Raw genomic sequence first — 22819 nt, forward strand, 5'->3', positions numbered from 1 at the left:
GCAGAGAAGTTCAGATAATAATCACTGAATGAATTAGCAACTGCCTGTGGGTGCTGAGCCTCCATAGGTAGAGCTTCCAAAAATGGCACCGAAAGTGAGAGTGACCCAATCACAGAGCAGCTTACAGAGCGCTGTCACACCAACCGTTCTGTCTGGGTTTTGCAGGAACTATGTGGTAAATACAGTCATCTCCATGTTACACATCCAGGGGGACTTTCCCCTGGTCACACAGCCGGCCTGTGGAAACTTGTCGCTCTGACTCCATAGCGCATGTCTTTTCTGTCCACCACACGGTGACTCAGGCTGTCCTTTAAGGACTTGCCCCAGACCTGGGGCAACGCAAGCATGCCAACCCAAAGGGCAGCAGCGGCTGCAGCTGTTCCTAGGTGTCCTTCTGTCCTGGGCCCCTGCTTGCCTCTGTCAGAGCGCTGGCCAGGCAGCGCAGGGGCTCCAGTGGAGCATCCAGCCTCCCCTGCAGGGCCTGGCCCAAAGCAGGAGCTCCCCTGGGAGAGACCAAAGGTGGGACCTTTTAACCTGTCTGAGGTTTCCCCCACACTCTCCAGCCCTAGCCAGCCCTGCACCTGACCTTCCTCCTCCTTGGCCATCCCGCACTTCGGGGTGAGAGCAATCCCCACCAGCTGGAGGAAGCCAGGGCACCATCGGGTGCAGATCTCACCATCAGGATCCCCTGCCAAAGCCCAGGCTCTCTGGCCTTGTCTGGCTCACTCATCAGCCTGGGGTTCTGCAGCCCTGGGTTCAAATACCAGTTCCTCCCCATAGCTGTGTAGCTCAGCCAGCTTCTAGGGTGTGCAACGTGTGTGTAGCCCAGGCCCCCACCCTTAGAAGGGCCCACGATGGGTTTCATATTCCATCTCTGTCTTGAAATTCTCAGGAATTTTAGAACAAGAGCATTTCATTTTTATTTGGCACTGGGTTCCACAGATGATGTAGTGATTCCTGCCTGGACAGGCAGTGTCACTTCTCCATGCCTCAGGGGCCTGTCTGCTTCTGCACTGGTGCGTGGGGCTGCTTAAGGCCTGCTAAGGCTGGTGGATGACAGGTGCCTTGTCCACTACAAAGGGCTGTTTTGTTCCATGATCTCTGCAGGTGGTGAGAGAAGGCCTTTAGAAAGAGTTCTGTAGCTCTCATCTAGAGTCTAGACTGGAGGGCTCCCAGGGTCCACAAGGAAATTCTGTCTTCAGGTCCCTGGATGGAGCTCTGGGAGGCTGCACTGTGCCCTCCTCCCCTTCCCAATCCCAGGCGCCTGAGTCGCCCTCCACAAGTGTTTCTGGGTGGGAGAGATTCCTCATGGGGCCATAATGTCAGCCCCTGGGAAGGGACAGAGGCCAGGGTGGGACCCAGAGAAGACCCCTGGGTGAGGGGGAGGAAGATGCGGAGCCCACCCTAATGTCCCCACTGGGCAGAGCGGCTGCTGCCACAGCCTCTGGCCCCTGTTTGCCACTTGTATTTAGAGTGGTCACGCCGTGGTGACGGTGGCCTGCTTCCTTACTGTCTCTGTGACAGCAGCGGCCTAGTACCAGGTCTGGGAGGCCTCTGATCCTGGGGACAGGAGAGGTGAGGCTGTTTTTTGAGACTCTCAGAGATGGGGGGCTGGGGTGATGCCCAGGCCAGTTGCCGTGGAAGCAGGGGCCTCCTCAGCAGCTGCACTAGAGCCTCTGCTTGGAAACCAGGGACGAGGTGCTCAGCCCCACCAGGCCCATGTGTCCTGTCGCTGTAGACTTGGGTCCCAGCCTCCACTTCAGCCCAGAGCACCTAGGTCAGCTTCTGTACCCGGCTTGCATTTACAGTGAACATCTCAAAACCTCACAACATGGCTGAGGTGGACACCACAGAAGCTGCCATCACTGTGTTGTAGAGGAGGGATGGAGGCTCGGGCAAGAGGCTGCAGCCTGCCCCAGTCCCCACAGCAGGAAGAGCTGAGGGTGGGCCCAGGGCCAGACTGCTCCCTCCACTCCTCCACTCCACCCTCCCTGCCTCCACCCTCCTCCCTTGGCAGAGAACATCCCGGGGACTGCTGGCTCCCAGCACTCTTACATGAGCCCAATATGGGCACAGTTCTCTGGCTGCCCAGGGTAAGGCAGTGGTCTGGAGGAGGGACCGTGGGAGGCAGTGACAGTCACAGGAGGACAGCAGCAGCCTGGCCACAGTAAGAGCAGGGGCCAGAGTTGGGAAGTGCTGGGGAAGCAACAGGCCCAGGCCCTGGGTCCAAGGGGGAGGGTGCTCTTTGTTTTCAGCTTGGGGCAGATAGGGGTAGCATTCCTGCCCACAGAGAGCACTAGAGGAGGAGCTGCACAGAGAGCACTAGAGGAGGAGCTGCTGGGGGAGGATGATGAAGAGTCCAATGGCATGTGCTTGGTGTTGGGTCCTGAGCTGCCAGGTGGGTCCCTGCCTGAAAGGAGCCCAGGGGGTTAGACTCAGAAGAAGCAGGCCCCCTCCGGTTCCTGATGCTCTGTACCATGTCCTCTTTAGGAAAGTGGAGGGCACAGGAGCCGCAGTGGGGGCTGGGGGGAGCAGGAGAGTGGGAGGTGGAGCTGGGCCTTGCCCCTGGTGACCATGTGGCCCATGCTGTGGAGGAGGATGGTCAGCACCCAAGAATATCCCCTAAGGGACTAAGAGCCTGTGTTCAAAGCCGAATGTTTATGAGTCAGCCATGGACGGAGGCAGCTCGGGAAGACTCAAGCTGCCTGGTCCAGAGATCGGGTGACCTTTGGGGTGGAGCTTCCACATCCAGTTAGGGGCTTTAGGGAAGAGAAAGACCTCTGGGATTCTTAGAGTCCATTTGGTTGGATCTGTTTCTCAGAGTCACAGCGCCTGCACCGCACCGCACCTCACCTCCACCTCCACAGAGACCCAGTGCCCCAGCCCCGCCTTTTCAGCGCCTGTCTCCCCCGACCATCTCACCCGCCATGTTCCCCCATCTCTCCAAGGCCTGAGTCTTAATTATCTCCACCTGGAAAACAGGCATGTTCTCGGACCCCTTTCCAGAGAGGCTCTCCCACAGGAAAAGCTGAGAAGGTGGGAGGGGGAGCCCATTGGCTCCTTGATTCAGGGGTGGGAGGCAGGAGTTCCCTCTCTGGTTGTCAGCCCAGGGAGGAAACCAACATCTATCGGGCAACTACTTCGTGCCAGGACCCAAGCCAGGCACTTGTAAGCGGGTTGATTTGACCCTCCCCTCTGCCTTGGAAGAGAAGGCTGGTCACTTCCAGGTGTGAGTGCTGAGGTGCAGCCCCAAGGGGTGGCTGCCTGGGTCGCTCTGTGAGTGGCAGAGCCAGGACTCATGCACTGGCCTGCCACCTTCACTGTCTGTCTGGGGCTTCAGGGGGCTCCTTTGGAGGTGGGCTCCAAACCAGGCCTTGAAAGATGAACAGGAAGGAGTCGTCCGAGCCCTGGAACCAGCACACTGCCATGGCAGGAGGTGGGAGGGCAAAAGACTGGTTCACAAAAACTGTCCATGCCCAGCTGAGGTCCAGGATTTGAGGAGACACACAGAAGGAGGAGCCAGGGTCAAAGCCCCCCACCTTCCACTGGGAGCCACAGCTCACCCTGCGGTGGTGATGGCTCCATGAGCATGAGGAGGATGCCAACCACTGCAGCCCTGCAGAATCTCAGATGCACACTCGCTCACACGCACATACACAGGGAACATGAGGTTTCCTTCTCCCCCCGCACACTCCTGCAAGGTGAAGTTCAAAGGAAAGGCACCATGCATTTGATGTAACTAGCCACAGGGAGTCCTGACAGCTGAGGGTATATATTCATTTATTCTCCCCAACCTGCAGAAACGCAGACCCCACAGCGCAGGAACAGAGGAAACCCATTAGGGACACCCTTCAGGAAGAAGACACACCAGGGCCAGGAGTCCAGGTGACGCCGGCGATGGCAGGCAGGGGAATCCAGGTTCCGAGAGATGTGCGCCCACTGGTTCTCCACCTCCTAGCAGCAAAGCGGAGAGGGAAGCCCACACAGCCACAGTTTCTACAAGTTAAAAGCCTGCCAGATGCTTGGGAAGAAACCCAGGTGGCAGAGATCAGAGGCCCAGACGAGCCCCCGGCACCCCGGTGCGCCAGCTCTGCCAGCCCCTTCTCCAGGCCTGGGGAGGATCACTCTCACGGCACGACAGCTTCAGTGACCTCCGTTATGCCCCAAGCCACTCTAGCCCCTTTGAATTTTGCAAAAAAAAAGCACTAGGCAAGCTTCAAGTGGACAAAAACCAGATGCCATTCACTGAGAACAGATGTTGGGCTGAAAGCCTCATCACCGTGATGGATGGCATGCGGGCCCTGAGAACCTCCACCTCAGCTCCCTAGCCCAGGCCACAAGCCACTCCATACTGAGATGCATTTGGGGACCCCCGTTGCCTCCAAGTAACCTCTAGCCTGAACTTGGAGTCTGAGTCCAGGAAGGTCAAAGTTTTAGGAATCTGGCCCTGGGCAGTTAAATGCAGCCAGACCAGTCTGGACCCAGATAGTAATTTTGACCCTGTTAGCAGCAGCCGCTACATTAGCACAGCCTCTGCAGTTTGCACAGTGTACTCATCCTCATCACATGACCCACAGGAATGGTGTCATTCACCCATTTCACAGATGGGGAGCTTGAGACTCAGAGAGGCCACGCAACTTCCCTAGAGCCCCACAGCCAGAGGGTATATCAGAGCCAGAGCTTGAACCCAGGTCTCCTGTCTCATAGAAGATCTCTCCCCGGACGGGGAAAGGCGGTGGCTTCTGCCCAAGGAGACTGAGGTCTCTGTCTCTTTCCCTCTACAGAGACGTGCGCGGTCAATAACGGAGGCTGCGACCGGACTTGCAAGGACACGGCCACTGGCGTGCGATGTAGCTGCCCCGTTGGATTCACGCTGCAGCCGGACGGGAAGACGTGCAAAGGTCAGCATGTGGAGCCATGTGGGCGCCCCTGCCTGTACTGGCCTGGCCAAGGGCTTCCGTGTGCTTGCACAGCTGGGCCCAGGGCTGGGCTGGATGGAGGCCATGTGTGGCTGTGGGAAAGGACATGCAGAAATCATTTGCATTGCTGTTGGAGAGGCCAGGAAGAGGGAGGGCCGGCCATCAGCGGGGTCCCCAGCAGGGTTCGAGAGAACGGGGTCCCATGGCACATCTGCAGTTCCTGGGTCAAAAAGACACTGATGTCAGAGAATGTGGCTGCATGCTGGGTTAAACAGTCAAGCCAGCGTCTCTCCTGTGGGGCGTCCTGGGCCCTCCGTGATAGTGTGGCTTCCCAAGGCAGGTGGAATGTGGTGCGTTTCTGAACCTCTTGACCTTTGGTTCCAGTGGGTCTGGCAGAGTTGGTGGGGACGGTCTGGTGCAGGGCCATTTGGGACATGCAGATCTACTCAGGCCAGGAAAAATAAGGACACTGTGTGTCACTACTAGAGGAGCGAGGCTGGGGGATCCCATCTGAAAAAATAAGGACTCAGGACTTCTGCTGCCATTAGAAAAGGGGTCCGGAGGATCTGAGAGTGATGTGGCTGAAGGAAGGAGGGACCGGGCTGGGCTGCCGGCGGCTGGCGGAGAGGGACGGCAGAGGTGTATCTTCCCACTCGTCCTGAGCCACCCCATGAAGACTTCCTGAGTGCCTCCTGGGTTGAGGGGCCTCTCGGGAAACAGGAAAGCTGGGGAGCTGGGAGAGGAGAGCTGGCCGCACTCTCGAGACAGGCACTGGGGAAGGAAGGAATAGACTGGCCCTGCAGCCCAGGAGGTCCAGCTACCCCAAAGGTCGGACGGAGCCCTGAGAAGCCGTGGTACTGGGGCAGGGTGTCAGACCTCAGTGCCAGAGCCCCCCCGTGCAGAAGGTTGAGCGGCAGTCACTCCGTGCTCCCGGCATGGCTCCAGATCCCCCCAGTTCTAAATCCCCCCAGCTCTGGGCAGTCCCCCAACTCTTTGCCAGGAAGGGAGAGCCTAGAGAGCAGGGCGTTGAGGGGAGAGGAACCGGCACTTCCAAGGTCCAGTCAGGGAAATGTTGAAAGTCAAAGTTAGGGTGACCTAAAACAGTCCCAGGCAGGCTTTTTTAAAGCCCGTAAAAATAAGTGTATTTTTGTACAGTGTATGACTTCTTCCTGCCAACTTGCTGGGAAGAACCCAGTGACTATTTACAGAAATAACAGTGCTTCTGCCTGTTTATTTGAAAATAAAGCCCTCCTGTGGCTGCTGCGCGGCCTGTTAATAGCCTTGGTGCATTCCTGGCAGGCAAGTGGGCAGGTGGGTGGCGTCTGGGTCCTTGCCACGTGACTCAGTGCCAGGAGTGACTGGCCGAGGAAGCCCCAGGTCTGCACAGATCTGGCCATCTTCACAGCCTGGCAGTGGCACAGCCTGCCAGCATTTGCCTTCAGAGGGCCAGAAGGCCAGGCAGAGCTTAATTCCTTGGGCAAGGCCAGGGATGCTGGAATGGGGTCTGGAGGCCAGGAGCCACCCTGTCTGGTCCAGTGTGGGGCCTGGGCAGGCATGTGGCTCAAGAGGGAGCTACGGGCATGAGACTGCCACCGCTGCCCTGCCCACCCCTTGGTAGCCCAAGGGACACTCGTTTCCTGCCACTCTAATTGTGGCTCTGAGGTAGGGTGGTGCTAAGGAGTGCTGTCCACAGCCCCAAGGCCACCCCCAACCCCACCCTCACGACCTTTCCTTTGCTCTTGAAACAGTCGGGGCCTTTCACCAAGACTGCCCTACTCGGCCCTTTGGCCAAACCCCCTCCATGGACGCCCAGCCCTAGGCCTGTGGCTGCACTCAGAGCCCTAGGGCCCTGGCTCCCGCTGGCCGAGGTCAGAGGTCATCTCACTCACTCACGGGATAGGTTTGTTTTCTGGTTCCAGTGAGACCAGATGAATAAAAGAGACGGTTCCCACTTGTAGGGTCCTCTACTGAGCACAGAAGACATGTTTTCATTTGTAAAATCACTAAGATCATTGAGTATTACAGATGGCTTGGTGTGGGATAGAGAAGTTCAGTGTGGCAGGAGGTGGGGACGTGGGGGCAGGGAGGGCTGAGGGAAAGGGGCATTTATCAGGCGATGGTGGGGGAAGGGAAGCATTTCCAGCACTGTGACTGTTACCAGAGGCCTGTGGCTTCAAGGACCTGGGACTGGGAAGGATGCAAAGGAAGCGAGCCAGATGGCACAAGGCCGGGGACCACCCTACAAGCCTGGTCGGGTCCCAGTCAGCACCAGACAGGGGAGGCTGGTGCCAGGTTTGCATTTTGAACTGATCGGTGGCCATGGCAGGGTCATGGTTGAGTCTGGAAGAGCAGCCAAGCACAGCTCCTGTCACTCAGGCTCAAGGTGGCAGTGCCAAGGCAGGACTGGCAGACATGGAGAAGGCAGAGATAGACATGTCCATAGATGCCCATATTTAAGCGCCCAGGGACTGGCCCAGAACTGCCCCCAAGACCACCTCAGGGAGCCCAAAAGTGCAGCTGGAGCCTGCACTTCCCTCAGGGACACCGGCCCCTCTTGCCAATATCTTCCAGAACGTCTGGGAGAACCCCCACCTACTGCCTGTTTCCTGTCCTCCCTCAGCAATGCCCTGGGTCAGGCAGGCCACAGCCAGGGCTTTTACCCAAGTGGTGCCCTCGAGTGTCCACCACCTGGCCAGCCCCGGCCAGCAGCTGGCCCTCCCTGCTGGGCACTCCAAGATGGTGCCACCCCATGACCCTGTGCCCTCCCTGTGCTTCCATCCCAGAGCCCTCCCCTATGCGGCCCCCTATATGAGATGGGCAGGAGGAAGCCAGAACCAGGGTCCCACGCATCCCTATAGCTCACCCCATTGCCCTGCCCCGTGCACACGCACTCGAGCTCCAACCCTGGAGTCCACCCAAATAGTCCACTCGGTGGCCCGAGGCCCTTCCCCTCCCTCAGCCCTCAGACCCCTCTGTTGTCTGGGGTCACCCTAACCCATTCATTCCTTCAGTGAGTGTTCCCAGATACTCACTCATGCTGGGCGCTGGGGTGACAAGCAGGAGCAGAAACCCCAAGTCTGTGTCCCAAGGCCCTGTCATGTCCTCAAAGGCAGTTCCCATGAAGAGGGAGCTGCTGGCTCTGTAAAGAACAGTGGGAAAGGCTGTTTTTCCCAGGACTGAGGTCAGCAGGTGAGAGGGGACTGTGGCTGTACTGCGTGTGGTCACTGGAGTCCAGGCTGCCAGGGCAGGAGCCGAGCAGGCAGGAGAGAAGAGGCAAGGCAGCCTGGCAGGGCTGGAAGGGACACACTGGGAGCCTCTGCAGAGCCAGGGCCCATATCCTAGCAGACTCAGGGGCCTCAGAATGCTGGCCTGCAGGCAGGGACTCAGCCAGATGTGTGTGTGGAAGGTGGTGCTGGCTGCCTGGTGGGGCTGTGGGGTGGGAACCCAGGGAGGAGTGGAAGGGGAGGGAGGCAGAGAAGCGGCACCCTAGGGGCTCATCAGAACAGGCTCAGGGGCCCCATGAGCCCAGCACCCCCTTGGGGAGAGAGGCACAGAAGCTGCACCCCCAGGACTCATCTAAACAGAGCTCCAGGGGCCCTGTGAGCCCAGCACCCCCTTCACAATATCCTGAGGTAGTGTGAGGAGGGGGCTTTCCTCCACCCTGACCCCCAGGCAGCCAGCTACACCAGCCCGGGCCTCAGGCAAACATGTCTCCCTCTGCCTGTCTGGTTGCTATGACAGCCCCTTAGCAGACAGGCCCAGATGGGGCAGGGGATGGGGCTGGGGGTTCTAGAAGGCCCGAGGCTGTACTGAGGAGGCAGGAGTGGTGAGAATGATCATGTGCTGTCGCTGTCTGTGCAGCAGCCTCAGCTCACTTCAGTTTGCTAAGGATGCTGGGAGAGGCAATGCTGGGAGAGGCACCATTTAGCAGCCTGCTTAGCAGATGGAACCCCGAGGCTCAAAGAAGTGCCTTTCCCTGCCCAACGTCGCACAGCCAACTGAGGCAGAGCCAAGGTGGGCCTCTGTTCTCCTACCTGAGGCTTCTAGCTAGCAGTTCCCCTATCTGCCTGTAATCCCAGGGTTGGAGGGGAAGGGGTGAGAGAGGTGCCCAAGTGTCTGCCCCAGACCAGGCGCAGCTGGGGTTAGTATCGCTTACTCTGGTGGCTGCAGAAGGCCTGTATTTGGGCTCAGATGGTGCTGGCTGAGATGCAGCTCCTGCATGTGACCTCATCTGTAAAATGGGAGCCCTGCTCTCTGGGTTGTTTTGAAGGTCACATGATATGTTACCAGAAAGTGCCTGGCATGTCCCTCCACAAGGCTCTAAGAGTCACATGGGCATCTCATCCCCACACTCATCTGACATCCTTGACCAGAGACTTGACCTCTAACGTCGTTGTGTTGTCATCGGTGGGGAACGTTCCCTGGGAACACTGCTGGAGGACTTTGGGCAGGTATCCAGTCCCACCTGTTTGGATTGAGGAAAAAAAAGTCAGCGCGACACAGACTGGCCTGAGGTCAGAATCGCAGTGCCGGGAACATGTTGCCTCTACAGGGCTCCATGTCCCGTCTGGAAAGTGGGGGCAGGCTTACCTTCCACACGAGGCAGTGCCAGCTACACAGGATGGGGCCCTCAGGCACAGGCCCAGCAACCACGCACAAGACAGGCTCTGCAGATGCTGGAACATGTATCTGGCACGTCTGCTGAGTGGGGGCCAGTGACCCACAGGGAGTTGCTGCTCCCCTTGTCCTCCCTGGATGGGTCTCTTACATGGCTTTCTTTTAGCTCCTCCAAGTCAGGGTGAGACCACCATCCTGAAAGCCAGCCCTGAGGATTTTTGTAAGCCACCCTGGAATATAGAAACAAAACCCCTTATTTGTGTTTCTCTTTGCTAGAGAGGGTCTAGAAGGGATGGGGACCTGGAGGTGGGGACCCAAGAAGAGTTTGGGAGTAGCTGAGACTGTGTCCCTTGGAGAAGAGGCCCCTACATGGGATTGGGCCAGGCAACTTTCAGAGCATAATATGGCTCATTCACTGCTAAGCAAAACAGCAGCTCCAACAAAGATGCGGGGAACCAGGTTGGGAAGAGGGAGCGCTGCCCCGCTGCACAGCCCAGCTCCCCACTTACCTTCTGAAGCCGCTTGAAGCAGGTGCTCTCCCTCTCTAAGCCTCAGTTACTCCTCAAACAGAGGCAAAACACAGTTTTTGAAAAAAGTGTCTTGAGCGCTGACCAAGCACTGTCACTGCGGGAATGTTGTATCGCGTCGTCCTCGTGGTGTCCTTCAGAGTGGGTGCACTTTCTGTCCTTTCTCTGCGGACAGGAGGCAAAGGCTCAGGGGTTCAGGGGTTGCTGAGGTCACCAGAGGTTGTACCTGCCTGCTCCAGCCTCCCTGCTGGCCAGGCGGCCTCCCTGAACGTGCAGATGAGATGACATGGGAGAGTCATCATCCCTAGTTTCTTGATGGGCACAGCAGCCATCAGTTCCTCTCTACTCCGTGTCATGTGTGCCAGGCTCGCCAGGTCTCAGGGGAAGCAAAGAAGCTTGGGGAGCTGGCCCTTCACAGTAAAACCCAGCCCCTGCTCCAGCCCCTGCGAGATAGGACCCCCACTCCTCTGTCCAGCTGGGGAGCCAGCAGCCAGCCTGGGCAGTGGGCAGTGGGCACTGGGCGAGTTAGAGCAGTGTCGTCCCCCTGCTGGTCACACAAGCTCATTCTCCTGGCTCACCCCTCCCTCCCCTTGGCTCCCACAGACATCAACGAGTGCCTGGTCAACAACGGGGGCTGCGATCACTTCTGCCGCAACACGGTGGGCAGCTTCGAGTGCAGCTGCCAGAAGGGCTACAAGCTGCTCACGGACGAGCGCACCTGCCAGGGTGAGCCCCTGCCGCGCCCTGGGTGGCCCTCGGGCCAGCAGGGTCGTGTCTCTTCCACTCCTGGGCTCCTAGGAGGGATGGGAGTGGTGATGGGGCTTGGCCCCAGGGAAAGGGGTCCTTTATGACTCTAGGGGCCGTCAGTTCAATCTGTTCCTTTTGTTGATGGGAAACTGAGGCTTGGGAAGGTTTCAGCACAGGCGGGTGACTGAGCTCATCAGCTCACCCCATCCCTCCCCTCCCAGGTGGCCCACGGGCCTCCCTATGGCAAAGCCCTCTGGCTTCAGAGGTGGGATGCTGCCATCTGTTGGAAGGCACTGCACATTGCAGGCAGGCACTCTGGAACAATCGTCAGGGTCTGGGCACCTGCTGGGAGCAAGGGTGATAAAAAAAGGGTTTGGCAGAAGCCAAGAATCCCCGCCCAGGACAAGTCTATTGGGATCCAGGATGCAGCAGGACCCCAGAGGCTGGGCAGTGCAGAGCGGGGTCAGGGAAGGTTACAGGGGAGGATCTGTTGGTGAGATGCTTGAGGGCTACATAGGAATTTTCCAGGAGCGGGGAGGGAGCTAAAGCCACCCAGCAGGTGGCACTGTAGCCTGAGGAGGTTTCGGGGAATGCAGGGAACTTGGCGGGGCCAGATGAGGCCATGAGGAAGGAGACGGATGCCCTGTGGGACCCACATTTGGAGAAAGCTCAAGTAGGGGGTGCCCACATGGCAAGGCAGGGGCTCTCTTTTCCTGACAATTATCCAGCTGCGGTCAGGTTGTTCTGTGCCTGCGGGGTACCGGCAATAGCAGGCGGCATGTGGCCTCATCTGGACACCAGGCTGTGCTGCTGCCTGTCAGTGCCACTCAGGGGCTGACATGGGGCAGCATGGGGCCCTGAGGAGCAAGGGTTGTGGTCCCAAAGGGCCCCTGAGGAAGGTGAGAGCAGGAGCTGGCCGGAGTGAGGCCCCAGCCAGCCAGCCTCAGGATCACTGCATGCCCGGGGCCAGCTACTCCCTCCCCAGGCTTGGCCTCTTCATCCCTGGCCAGGCACCCTGGCCCTGTCTTCTCCTCAGGGCCTGAGGGCTGGTTAGGAGCACAGTGTCTGTCCAGGCCCCATCAGGGTTCTTCTGACTTTGACTTTGTTTCTCTATTGGCCTTGCCAAGCTCGATAGAGGGCTGAGGAGAGCCTTGACTTTGCACCCCAGTGCCCCTGAGGGAGGTAGGGGCTGTCAAGGAGGAGATGAGATCGCTTGTGAGGCCCTATCCTCACCTGCCCCACCCCACCTTCCTTTTCCCATCCCCTTCCAGGCTCATCTCTCTGAGGCCTTGGGCTCTGGGCTCCACAGGTCTAGCAGGGAGGTTTCCATGCTCCTTTGCTTGGCACTCAGGGGACCCCAGACACCTCCCCAGTCCCCCTTGGGCTCCACACAAGCAGACCTGTCAGGGTAGTCCTGGGGCCCATTGGAGTCAATGCCCCTTCCCCTCCTGGGCTTCTGCAGGCTCCTAGGAGAGGAGGGGAGTTCAGATGGGTCTGGGCCCAAGGGAACGGGTGCGTCCCAGGTGCCCCATACTCCCACCTCCTAGCTGCTGCCTGGAGCACCTGTCCTCCACACTCATTTCCTCATTCCAGGCTGGTCCCATCCTTCAGATTCTAGCCCAGGTGCCACGAGCCCCAGGAGGTCCCAGATCCTCTCTGGGAGGAAGCACACTCGACTTTGAGCACCCACGCGCAATTTCTTCCTTGTGTTAGTGTTTTGGGGGTTTTTTGTTGTTTTGTTTTTCTGAGGCAGAGTCTCAGAAAAAACACTGCACTCCAGCCTGGCTGGAGTGCAGTGGCGCCATCTCAGCTCACTGCAACCTCCCCCTCCTGGATTCAAGCGAGTCTCCTGCCTCAGCCACCCATGTAGCTGGGAATACAGGCACAAACTACCACGCCTTGCTAATTTTTGTATTTTTAGTAGAGACAGGGTTTCACCATGTTGGCCAGGATGCTCTCGATCTCCTGACCTTGTGATCCACCTGCCTCAGCCTCCCAAAGTGCTGGGATTACAGGCATGAGCCACCGCGCCCGGCTGTTAGTGTTTTTGTAAATATGCATATATTACAAATCTGTGGAAATTACATGAGCCAGCGTTTTCAAAGACTGAACTCTTAACTGCTATGCCCAAGAAGGGGCAGGTTGGTATCTGTTTTGCCTTCAGGGTCCCGCATCAACTCTCCCATAAAAGCCATTTTTCTCAGAATTTATGGTTAGGACAGCTTTGTCTCCAGTCAACATGGTGGGTCATTTTTTCCTTTCCAGGAACAAACACCCTGTGACCTTCCCTCTTTCCCTTTTTACCTTGGCTGCCAGGAAGCTCATCATCACCTTTCATATACTGTCACAGCTCCCTTTTTAACCTTTATGGGTACCATATCTCCTCGTCTCCTTTTTTTACTTGAGCTTATTTTCTCAAGAAACCTCGTGGGGTGATGGGGAAACATGCTTTGGTCAGCATCCAAGAGGCCTAGGTTTATGTCCCAGGTCAGCTGCCTCCTCGGGGCCCTGGGGCCAGCTGCAGTCAGTTTTCTGCAGGTATGGATTAAATGGCTCTCTCCCTCTACTGATCAGAGTTGACTGTGAGATCGTGAAATGGCAGAGATTGACCATCATCCCTTCCATTCACAATGCTTCTGCCCTGCTCATCTCCAGAAAAGATGTGAGGTGGCTCCTAACCCAAAAATCGGAGGCTAGTGGAGACCAGTGGAACTCGGAGCAGCAGCAAGGAGCCTCCCGTTTCCCGTGGGCTGATGCTGTGCTGCGCCTTGGCCCAGGGACTGTGTCCACAGATGTGCCTTGAGTGGCTGAGAGTGACAGGCCGTGCCCACCCACCTCTCCCTCAAACTCCTCCCCCAACTTTGTCTCCCTGTGGCCACGCAGACATCGATGAGTGCTCCTTCGAGCGGACCTGTGACCACGTCTGCACCAACTCCCCGGGCAGCTTCCAGTGCCTGTGTCACCGCGGCTACATCCTCTACGGGACGACCCACTGCGGAGGTCTGCAGCCTGTCCACCAGGGCCACCTCCCCCCCGAGGCACGCGCCTGGCCACATGGCCACCTATACTGCACCCCGCATCCCAACCCTGCCTTCAACCCTGGGCGGCCCGGGGCCTAAGCATGGGGACTGCTGGGTAGAGGGGCTCAGCCAAGGGTAAGGGGGCAGGGGTGGGGGTCGGGGGAGCAGGGGACGGCTAGAGATGGGTGGCAGGTCTCTGCTGGTGCTAGGCCTTCGCCAGATGGGTACAGGCTTGGAAACCACATTTACTAGAGAATCCAGGGCCAGGAGTGGGGGCAGCCAGTACGTGGAAATCCTGCAGACAGTTCATTCCAGGGGAGAGGCTCACAGCAGAGAAGGGCAGAGTACAGGGGCCATTCAGGATCCTCAAGGGGAAGTTTTTGGAGGGGGTGGGGAGGCACTCCAGAGGGGTCTGCATGAGAAGGCAATGGGCAGAAGGACAGAGAGGCAGCCGCAAGGCTGGAGCCCACAGGAGGACAGAGCTCTGAGGAAGATGCAGACGGCAGTGGGGGGTGCGCCACCCCACAATGCAGGCCTCATGAGCCCACAGGGGACTTGGGGTTTATTCCCAGTCAGTTGAGAAGCCCATGGGGGGTTTAAGTGGGGGTGTGATATGGTCAAGTTCACGGAACTAGATGCCCCCGTGGCGACATGGACAGGAGAGTGGAATCCAGGGTACCCGTGGGAAGACAGCTCCAGGCGTGGGAGCACGCGCTACTGTAGCTGCGGCAGGGTGGGCAGACGGAACAAAGAGGAAGGTTCTCAATGTATTTAGGAGCCAGAGGCAGGCTGCTGGGACTTGGTGTTACATGGGTATGGTGGGTGAAGATTGGAAAGCCAAGGATGGTCCCCGTGTCTCTTCCTGTTCTGTGACTGGGGGTAGCTGCAGTCACGACGCCAGGCAGCCTGAAGGTCAGACAGGGTCAGGCAGGAGTGTGATCAGGACACAGCGGGTGCTTGGGCTTCTGGAGTGGGCTTCAGATTCTTCTGGAAAGACTCGGAAACCTGGGCACCCTTCCCTGGGCCTGCCGAGTGCAGGCAGCTCAAGAACTAACAGAATGTGGCCAGCCCGTCTCTCCCAGCTTCCTCCCAGCTTTTGGTCAGGGTAGGAAGGGCCTTAGCGGTGACTTATTTCACCCTGGTGTCTGCTGTACCGGAGGGACCTTGGACTAGAAAAGGGCTTGTCCCGAGTCCCACGGTAAAATCAGTCTCACGGTCCCTGGAGCAGTGCACCTTCCCTGTGCCACAAAACCTGGCTGGGTTGGCACTTTGATTGTGTGCCACCATCTCTGCCTCCCAGCCTAGGGGCAGCTGCTTGAGCTCAGAAAACAACCTCGGTTCCTGGGGGAAGGAACGCTGGGGTCTGTGAGGAGCTTTATCCACTCACACCCGTGTGCACATGTGGTGTGTGCACTGCTCCTCTGCATCCGTGAAGCTGTCTGACTCAGTGGGGTCAGGAGATGCTCAACCCTCTTGCCCCGGGTGGTCCTTTCCCCTGCCAGCCGCCCCCCTGCCCTTACGCCCACTGTGCTTCCAGATGTGGACGAGTGCAGCATGGACAACGGGAGCTGTGGCCAGGGCTGTGTCAATACCAAGGGCAGCTACCAATGTTTCTGTCCCCCGGGGAGGTGGCTCCACTGGAACCGGAAAGACTGCATGGGTAGGTGGCCTCCCTGTGCTGGCTCCTCCCCTGCACCTGGGCTTGGATGGGAGGGGCAGTGGCTTTTCCGAGGTGGGGGTGAGCGGGCAGCCCCTCCCTTTCCTCTAGGCCCTGCGTTTCCAGGCAGGGATTCTCTGCTGCTGGGCTATGGCTGATGGGAATGAGGACTTGAAGGAGAGGAGGGTCCCAGGTGGCAGAGCAAGTGAGTGTCAGCCAGAGACACAGCAACAGGGGCCTGCAGTGCGGAGGAGGGTACAGAGATCTGGGGGTCCACGTGCAGCCCGAGCCGTAGGGCGAGGCACCCTGCTGATGGCTCTGTGAGGCTGGAAGCTTAGAGGGAGTGGGTGTGGAGACCTCTCCTCTCAAAGCTTCCCTTGTCCTGCTGAGGAAGCTGAGTGGGAGAAGGAGTGGTTATCAGGGTGCAGTAGACTCAGTGGGGCACAGTTGTGGGGATGTGCCACTGCCTCCTAGAAAGCCCAAGTTCTGTCCACCTCTGCATGTGAGCCCCCAGCACTGGGTACCCCGAGGCTGAGTTCTGGAGGGGCCCCTGCGTTCCCTGGTTCCCCGTACACGTGGCCCTGACTGGGTGCTGGATCTATGGACCTGCCCTCCTGGAACCTCCGCTCCAGGTCCTTGCCCTGTCACACTCTAACATCCCCAGGGCAGCCAAAGTGAGCCTTTTACATTTAAGTTAGAACGTCCCTCTCAGCTCAGAAACCAGCCCCCTCCCCAACTCCTCCTTTGACTCTCAGTCAAGGCCACAGTGCTTGGAATGGCCCACAGGCTGCTGCCACCTGGCGGGATTGCCCTCTGCCGTCCCCCTGGCTGGCTTCACGCCAGCCTCACTGACCTCACAGGCCTCCACCAGCCCTCGGCCTGAGGCCGTGCCCTTCTCTTGGCCTGGAGAGCTCTCCCACAGCACTCCTCACTCCTCCCTTGCTGTGGGGGTCTGTGGGTGACGCCTGCCCCATCACCCATCCAGAGCCGAAGCCTCGGCCACTTCCACACCCATCCGGGCCCGCTTTGCTTCCAGCTTTCTTCCCCCGCATCACACTCCCTGCCACCAGAAGTAACGTGCACTTTCCAGGTTCATGCTGATTTGTGTCTGTCTGTCTGCCCGTCTCTCTGTCTATCCTCACGAGATTGTAAGCTTTACACAGCTGAGCAGGTCTTCGTGGCCTGTCCCGTTCACTGCTGGAGCCCCAGCACCTGGAACAGACCCTGACAGTCATAGATACGAAGTAAACGTTTGTTGGATGATGAACAGATTGACAAATAGAGGCCATCACTTCATATCTGAAATCAAAATACCGAGTTTATCACATGCTTATGGAAGGAATTGCTGTGCTGTACTGCAGAGTCTCACTGAACAAAGTCACCTGCCGCTCTCACGTTGAGTTTGGGGAAAGAGCTTGTTTGGAGCTGTTCTGGTGGCAGAGGCGGCATTAGGGGATGTCCGTCTTAGAAGCATGGGAAGGATATGGTACCTTCAGATCTCTGCAGGAAAGCGTTGCTCACTGAGGATATTAGGGTCACGGCTCCATGGTAAGCAGCTTTATGCAGACCTGCCTGCAAAGGCCAGGGAAACTCGGTGGAAGAAAGAGGCTGACACATTGGACTTCTCAGAAAGAAACATTTGGCTGGGCACAGTGGCTCACACCTGTAATCCCAGCACTTTGGGAGGCCAAGGTGGGCAGATTATCTGAGTTCAGGAGTTTGAGACCAGCCTGGGCAACATGGCGAAACTCCATCTCTACTAAAAAATATAGAAATTAGCCGGACATGGTGGCACATGCCTGTAGTCCCAGCTACTCTGGAGACTGAGGCAGGGGAATCACCTGAAGCCAGGAGGCGGAGGTTGTACTAAGCTGAAATCACACCACTGCACTCCAGCCTGGGTGACAGACAGACCCTGTCTCAAATAAAAAAAAGAGAGGTGTGATCAACCTTAGTAGAGCTGTAGGTATATTACATGGGTGATGGTGTGATAAAAAGATGTACCTCTCCCAGTACAAGGGCTTTTCCTTTTTTATGCATTTTCTTTTCTTTCTTTTTTTTTTTTGAGACGGAGTTTCGCTCTTGTTACCCAGGCTGGAGTGCAATGGCGCGATCTTGGCTCACCGCAACCTCCACCTCCTGGGTTCAGGCAATTCTCCTGCCTCAGCCTCCTGAGTAGCTGGGATTACAGGCTCGCGCCACCATGCCCAGCTAATTTTTTGTATTTTTAGTAGAGACGGGGTTTCACCATGTTGACCAGGTTGGTCTCGATCTCTCGACCTTGTGATCCACCCGCCTCGGCCTCCCAAAGTGCTGGGATTACAGGCTTGAGCCACCACGCCCGGCCTTTTATGCATTTTCTAAAAAGAATATTATAATTTTTTTTTCTCGAGTTAGAGTCGTGCTCTGTCACCCAGGCTGGAGTGCAATGGCGCCATCTTGGCTTACTGCAAACTCCGCCTCCCAGGTTCAAGTGATCCTCCTGCTTCAGCCTCCGAAGTATCTGGGATTACAGGCACCCACCACCACACCTCTAATTTTTATATTTTTAGTAGAGACAGGGTTTTACCAAGTTGGCCAGGCTGGTCTCGAACTCCCAACCTCAGGTGATCCACAAGCCTCGGCCTCTCAAAGTGCTGGGATTACAGGCATGAGCCACCACACTCGGCCAAAAATATCATAATGAATAAGGCTCAGGTTACATGCTTTGAACCATTTTTCAACTTATCTGCACTAGCAATACCTTGGGAGAGCTGATGGAGAGAATTAGGATAGTGGTTATCCCTCGTAAAAGCTGGATCTAGGCGAGTTATCATAAGAGACAGATGATAGGTTAAATCAGAAGTGTATAACCTGAAATCCCTAAGGTGAGAAAATATGACCAGAAGAATAAAGAATCCGAATACACAGGGAGAGGGTATGGAAATTGCCAGTTGCAAACATCTAAGAGAATTTATTCCAAGGTCTTGGGCAAAACAGCTTAAAAGTGTCCGTTTCAGTGAGAGTTGTGCAGTCACATAAATTTTAGAGGATTTTCATTTCTTCAAAAAGAAATCCTGTGTCCACAGCTGCCAGTGCCCATTTTCCCTCAAGCCCCCCAGCCCCGGCACCCACTAATCCCCTAATCCACCTCTATGGAGTTGCCTATCATAGACATTTTATATAAATGGGATTACACAGTATGATGATATTTTGTGACTGGCTGATTCCATTTAGTATCGTTTTCACAGTTCACCGTGTCGTAGCTGGGATTTCTGTCCCATTCCTTTCTCTCCATTGGGTGGCCGTAATATCACGTTTCGTTTATTCATCCACCGGTGGCCAGGTGGGTTGTTCCACTTTGGGGCTATTATGAATAATGCTGCTGTGAACGTGTTTTCAGTTCTTTGGGGTGTAGACGTAGGGTTAGAATTGTAGGATCATGTGGTAACTGTGTCTAACTTTTCGGGAACTGCCAGACTGTTTTCCAAAGGGGCTGCCCCGTTGTTCCATCCCCAGCAGTGATGTATCAGATGTCCGATGCCTCCCCAGCCTCACCACCACTTCCTAGTATCTGACTTTCAGTTATAGCCATCCTAGTGGGTGTGAAATGGTATCTCACTATTTTATTTCCCTGACAGCTAGTGATGTTGAATATTTTCCATTTGTATATGTTATTTGGAGATATCTATCCAGATCCTTTGCCCTTTTAAAAGTGCGTTGTCTCAGCTGGGCACTGTGGCTCACACCTGTAATCCCAGCACTTTGGGAGGCCGAAGCAGGTGGATCACGAGGTCAGGAGGTCTAGACCATCCTAACACAGTGAAACTCATCTCTACTAAAAATACAAAAAATTAGCCGGGTATGGTGGCCCATGCTTGTAGTCCTAGCTGCTCAGAATGCTGAGGCAGGAGAATCTCTTGAACCCAGAAGGCAGAGGTTGCGGTGAACTGAGATGGTACCACTGCACTCCAGCCTGGACAACAGAGCGAGACTCCATCTCAAAAAAAAAAAACTGGGTTGTCTTTATAGAATTATAAGATTTCTTTGGGCATTCTGTATACATGTCCCTTATTAGGTACATGATTGGCAAATCTTTTCTCCCATTCTGAGTTGACTTTTCACTTTCTTTTCAAGCGATCCTCCCACCTCAGCCTCCTGAGTTGCTGGGACTGTCAGCTCATGCCTCTGCTCTGAGCATCTTTCGCTTTTGTGTGTGTGTGTGTGAGACGGAGTTTCACTCTTGTTACCCAGGCTGGAGTGCAAGGGCGCCATCTTAGCTCACCCACCGCAACCTCCGCCTCCTGGGTTCAGGCACTTCTCCTGCCTCAGCCTCCTGAGTAGCTGGGATTATAGGCACGCACCACTATGGCCAGCTAATTTTTTGTATTTTTAGTAGAGACGGGGTTTCACCATGTTGACCAGGATGGTCTCAATCTCTTGACCTCGTGATCCACCCGCCTCGGCCTCCCAAAGTGCTGGAATTACAGGCGTGAGCCACCGTGCCCGGCGCATCTTTCGCTTTCTTTATGGCGTCCTTTGAATCACAAAAAGTCTTTAATCTTCATGAAGTCCAATTTATCTGTTCTTTTTCTTGGTTGTTTGTGTTTTGGTATAATTTCTAAGAAATCATTGCCTAGTCAGAGGTCCCAAAGATGTATACTTACATCTTCTTCTAAGAGTTTTATAGTTTTAGCTGTGACATTAGATCTTAGATCCATTTTGAGGTAATCTGAATATGGTGTGAAATGTGAGCCCAACTTTATTCTTTTGCACGTGGCCATCCAGTTGTCACAGCACCATTTGCTGAAAAGATCATTTTTTTCCCATGGAATTGTCTTGACAACCTCGTCTAAGTCAGTTGACTGAAGAAGTGTGGATTGATGTCTAGAAATGGAATGCTCGGTTCTATTCCATTGATATTTCTGTCTGTCTTCATGCTAATACCCCACTATCTTGATTACTGTAGCTCCCTAGTAAGTTTTCTGAATGGAAAGTGTGAGTCCTCCACTTTGTATTTTATGTACAAGATTGATTTGACTATTCTTGAACTTCCTTGAATTTCCATATGAATTATAGGATCTGTTCATTTTTAAGATAAGTCGCATCAATAAACAATACCAACTCAGGATTTGTTATGGATTGCCCAGAAGATCTGTTCGGCGTATGAACACTTCTGAAGTACAGTAACACAAAAATGAGCTTCTCCTTCAAACACCGGTCGCTCCCAGGAAGCCCATGTTCATTTACCGCCGTTCCTTTCCCCAGCAGGAATGTACGCCTGCCGTGGAGAGCTCAGGGAGTTCCTGATGTGGGGATGAGACATGAACCTTCTCACAGCCAGGACTAGAGCCTGAAGTCAGGGAGCGACTAAGCCAGCTCTCTAGGTCCAGCATTCCCACATGACCAAGGGGATCTGGACCTGCCATCTCCAGGCCCCTTCCCACCAAGCCAGCCTAGACATAGAAGGGAGGAGTTGGGGGACTCCCCGTTGGTCCATGCCCAGGGTCCCTCCCAGCTCCGGGAAGCTTCCACCCTGGCCTCTCTCACCCCTCTCTCATGTCTTCCTTCACAGAGACAGGCAGGTGTCTTTCTCGGGCTAAGACCTCCCCCCGGGCCCAGCTGTCCTGCAGCAAAGTGGGCGGTGTGGAGAGCTGCTTCCTTTCCTGCCCGGCCCACACACTCTTCGTGCCAGGTAACACGGGCTGTCCCTGGGATGGGATGCTGTGGCAGGGGGTCTTCTTCCCTGGGGTCCCACCATTGCTCCCAGCTGTCCTCCAGGAAAGAGCCCGATCTTAGGAATGAGGGTCTCTGATAACTGAGTGACCCTAAGGCAGCTGTCTGGGCCCTCACGGTCCTCAGTGAATCCAGTGGGCTCCTTTCTCCTGGCCACTTACCTGTGGTTGAGTAGCAGAAACTGGCAGAAGAGTCTGTCTTGATCTTCATCTCACTCCACAATCCCTCTGAGGCCCCAAGAATCTGAGGGCCATGGGAGGAAGGTGCACCCAGGCCCGTCTCATCCCTGGCCTCTCTGCAGACTCGGAAAACAGCTACGTCCTGAGCTGCGGCGTTCCAGGGCTACAGGGCAAGGCACTGCAGAAACGCAACGGCACCAGCTCTGGCCTCGGGCCCAGCTGCTCAGGTATCCCCTCAGCCTGTCCATGCTGCATGCAACTGGGTGACCTTGACTTTGCATCTAGTATCCTGCTGGCGGGGGAGGAAGGGACACTGCTCATGGAAGACCTTCCTGCTCTTGGCCCTTCCCAGTGTGGCCTGGGGTACTGGCGATGAGGCAGGCCCAGGACCTAGAAGCCAGCAGGCTGCAGGCCGAGCCCCAGCCCAGGGTCAGGAGACCATGGGAGGGCCCTTCTAGCTCTGAGGTCACAGCCATAGTGGTTCAGGGACCCTAACATACTGGGGGTGCACAGATCTCAGAATGTTTGGGTGGAGCAAGCCACATCTGCTATGGCCATTAGGTTCTCCCGGGTCGGAGCTGCCCCAGCAGATCGCGCCAGGAAGACCTGAGGCACAGCACAGCCCCGGCTCTATGGGATGACCCGCCGGGCATGGTCAGCATGGCACAGCCAGCCTCATCTCCTGCCAGCTAAGGAGCTGGCGCTTTTGTCCTCAGCAGCTTTTCTTATTCAGATGTTGGATTTGGTTGATAGGTACATTTCTATATGTTTTCTTTTTTTTTTTTTGAGATGGAATCTTGCTCTGTCACCCAGGCTGGAGTGCAGTGGCTTGATCTCAGCTCACTCCAACTCCACCTCCCTGGTTTAAGCAGTTCCCCTGCCTCAGCCTCCCAAGTAGCTGGAATTACAGGCACATGCCACCACATCTGGCTAATTTTTTTGTATTTTTTGTAGAGACTGAGTTTCACCATGTTGGCCAGACTGGTCTCAAACTCTTAACCTCAGGCAATCCACCTGCCTTAGCCTCCCAAAGTTCTGGGATTACAGGCATGAGCACCGCACCTGGCTGTTTCTTTATTATTATTATTATCATTTTGAAACAGAGTCTCACTCTGTCATCCAGGCTGGAGTACAGTGATGTGCTGTGATCTCAGGTCACTGCAACCTCCACCTCCCCGGGTTGAAGCAATTCTCCTGCTTCAGCCTCCTGAGTAGCTAGAATTATAGGCATCCACCACCACACCTGGCTAATTTTCATATTTTTAATAGAGACAGAGTTTCACCATTTTAGTCAGGCTGGTCTTGAACTCCTGACCTCAAGTGATCCACCCACCTAGGCCTCCCAAAGTGTTGGGATTACAGGCATGAACCACCACGCCTGGCCCATTGCTGTATATTTAATGTATAAATGACTTGATTCTAAGCACCTGTGGTGGTA

The 22819-nt window shown here is 55.9% G+C and overlaps 1 protein-coding gene across 4 annotated transcripts in view; it reads left to right on the forward strand.

Moving 5' to 3' along the window:
• The window catches only part of SCUBE1 (signal peptide, CUB domain and EGF like domain containing 1), a 143909-nt gene that overhangs the window by 97362 nt on the left and 23728 nt on the right, over nt 1-22819 (forward strand). For 2 of the 4 annotated variants that reach the window (XM_035265525.3, XM_035265531.3), the window contains 6 exons: nt 4785-4901; nt 10667-10789; nt 13694-13810; nt 15368-15490; nt 21042-21161; nt 21504-21608. In XM_035265525.3, coding sequence (XP_035121416.2) covers nt 4785-4901; nt 10667-10789; nt 13694-13810; nt 15368-15490; nt 21042-21161; nt 21504-21608 — 705 coding nt within the window. The remainder of the gene's footprint in view (nt 1-4784; nt 4902-10666; nt 10790-13693; nt 13811-15367; nt 15491-21041; nt 21162-21503; nt 21609-22819) is intronic. The other 2 variants (XM_035265541.3, XM_078350972.1) reach the window with 1 other exon arrangement.

The sequence above is a fragment of the Callithrix jacchus genome, chromosome 1 (assembly GCF_049354715.1).
Source record: "Callithrix jacchus isolate 240 chromosome 1, calJac240_pri, whole genome shotgun sequence".
Classification (NCBI taxonomy): Eukaryota; Metazoa; Chordata; class Mammalia; order Primates; family Cebidae; genus Callithrix; species Callithrix jacchus.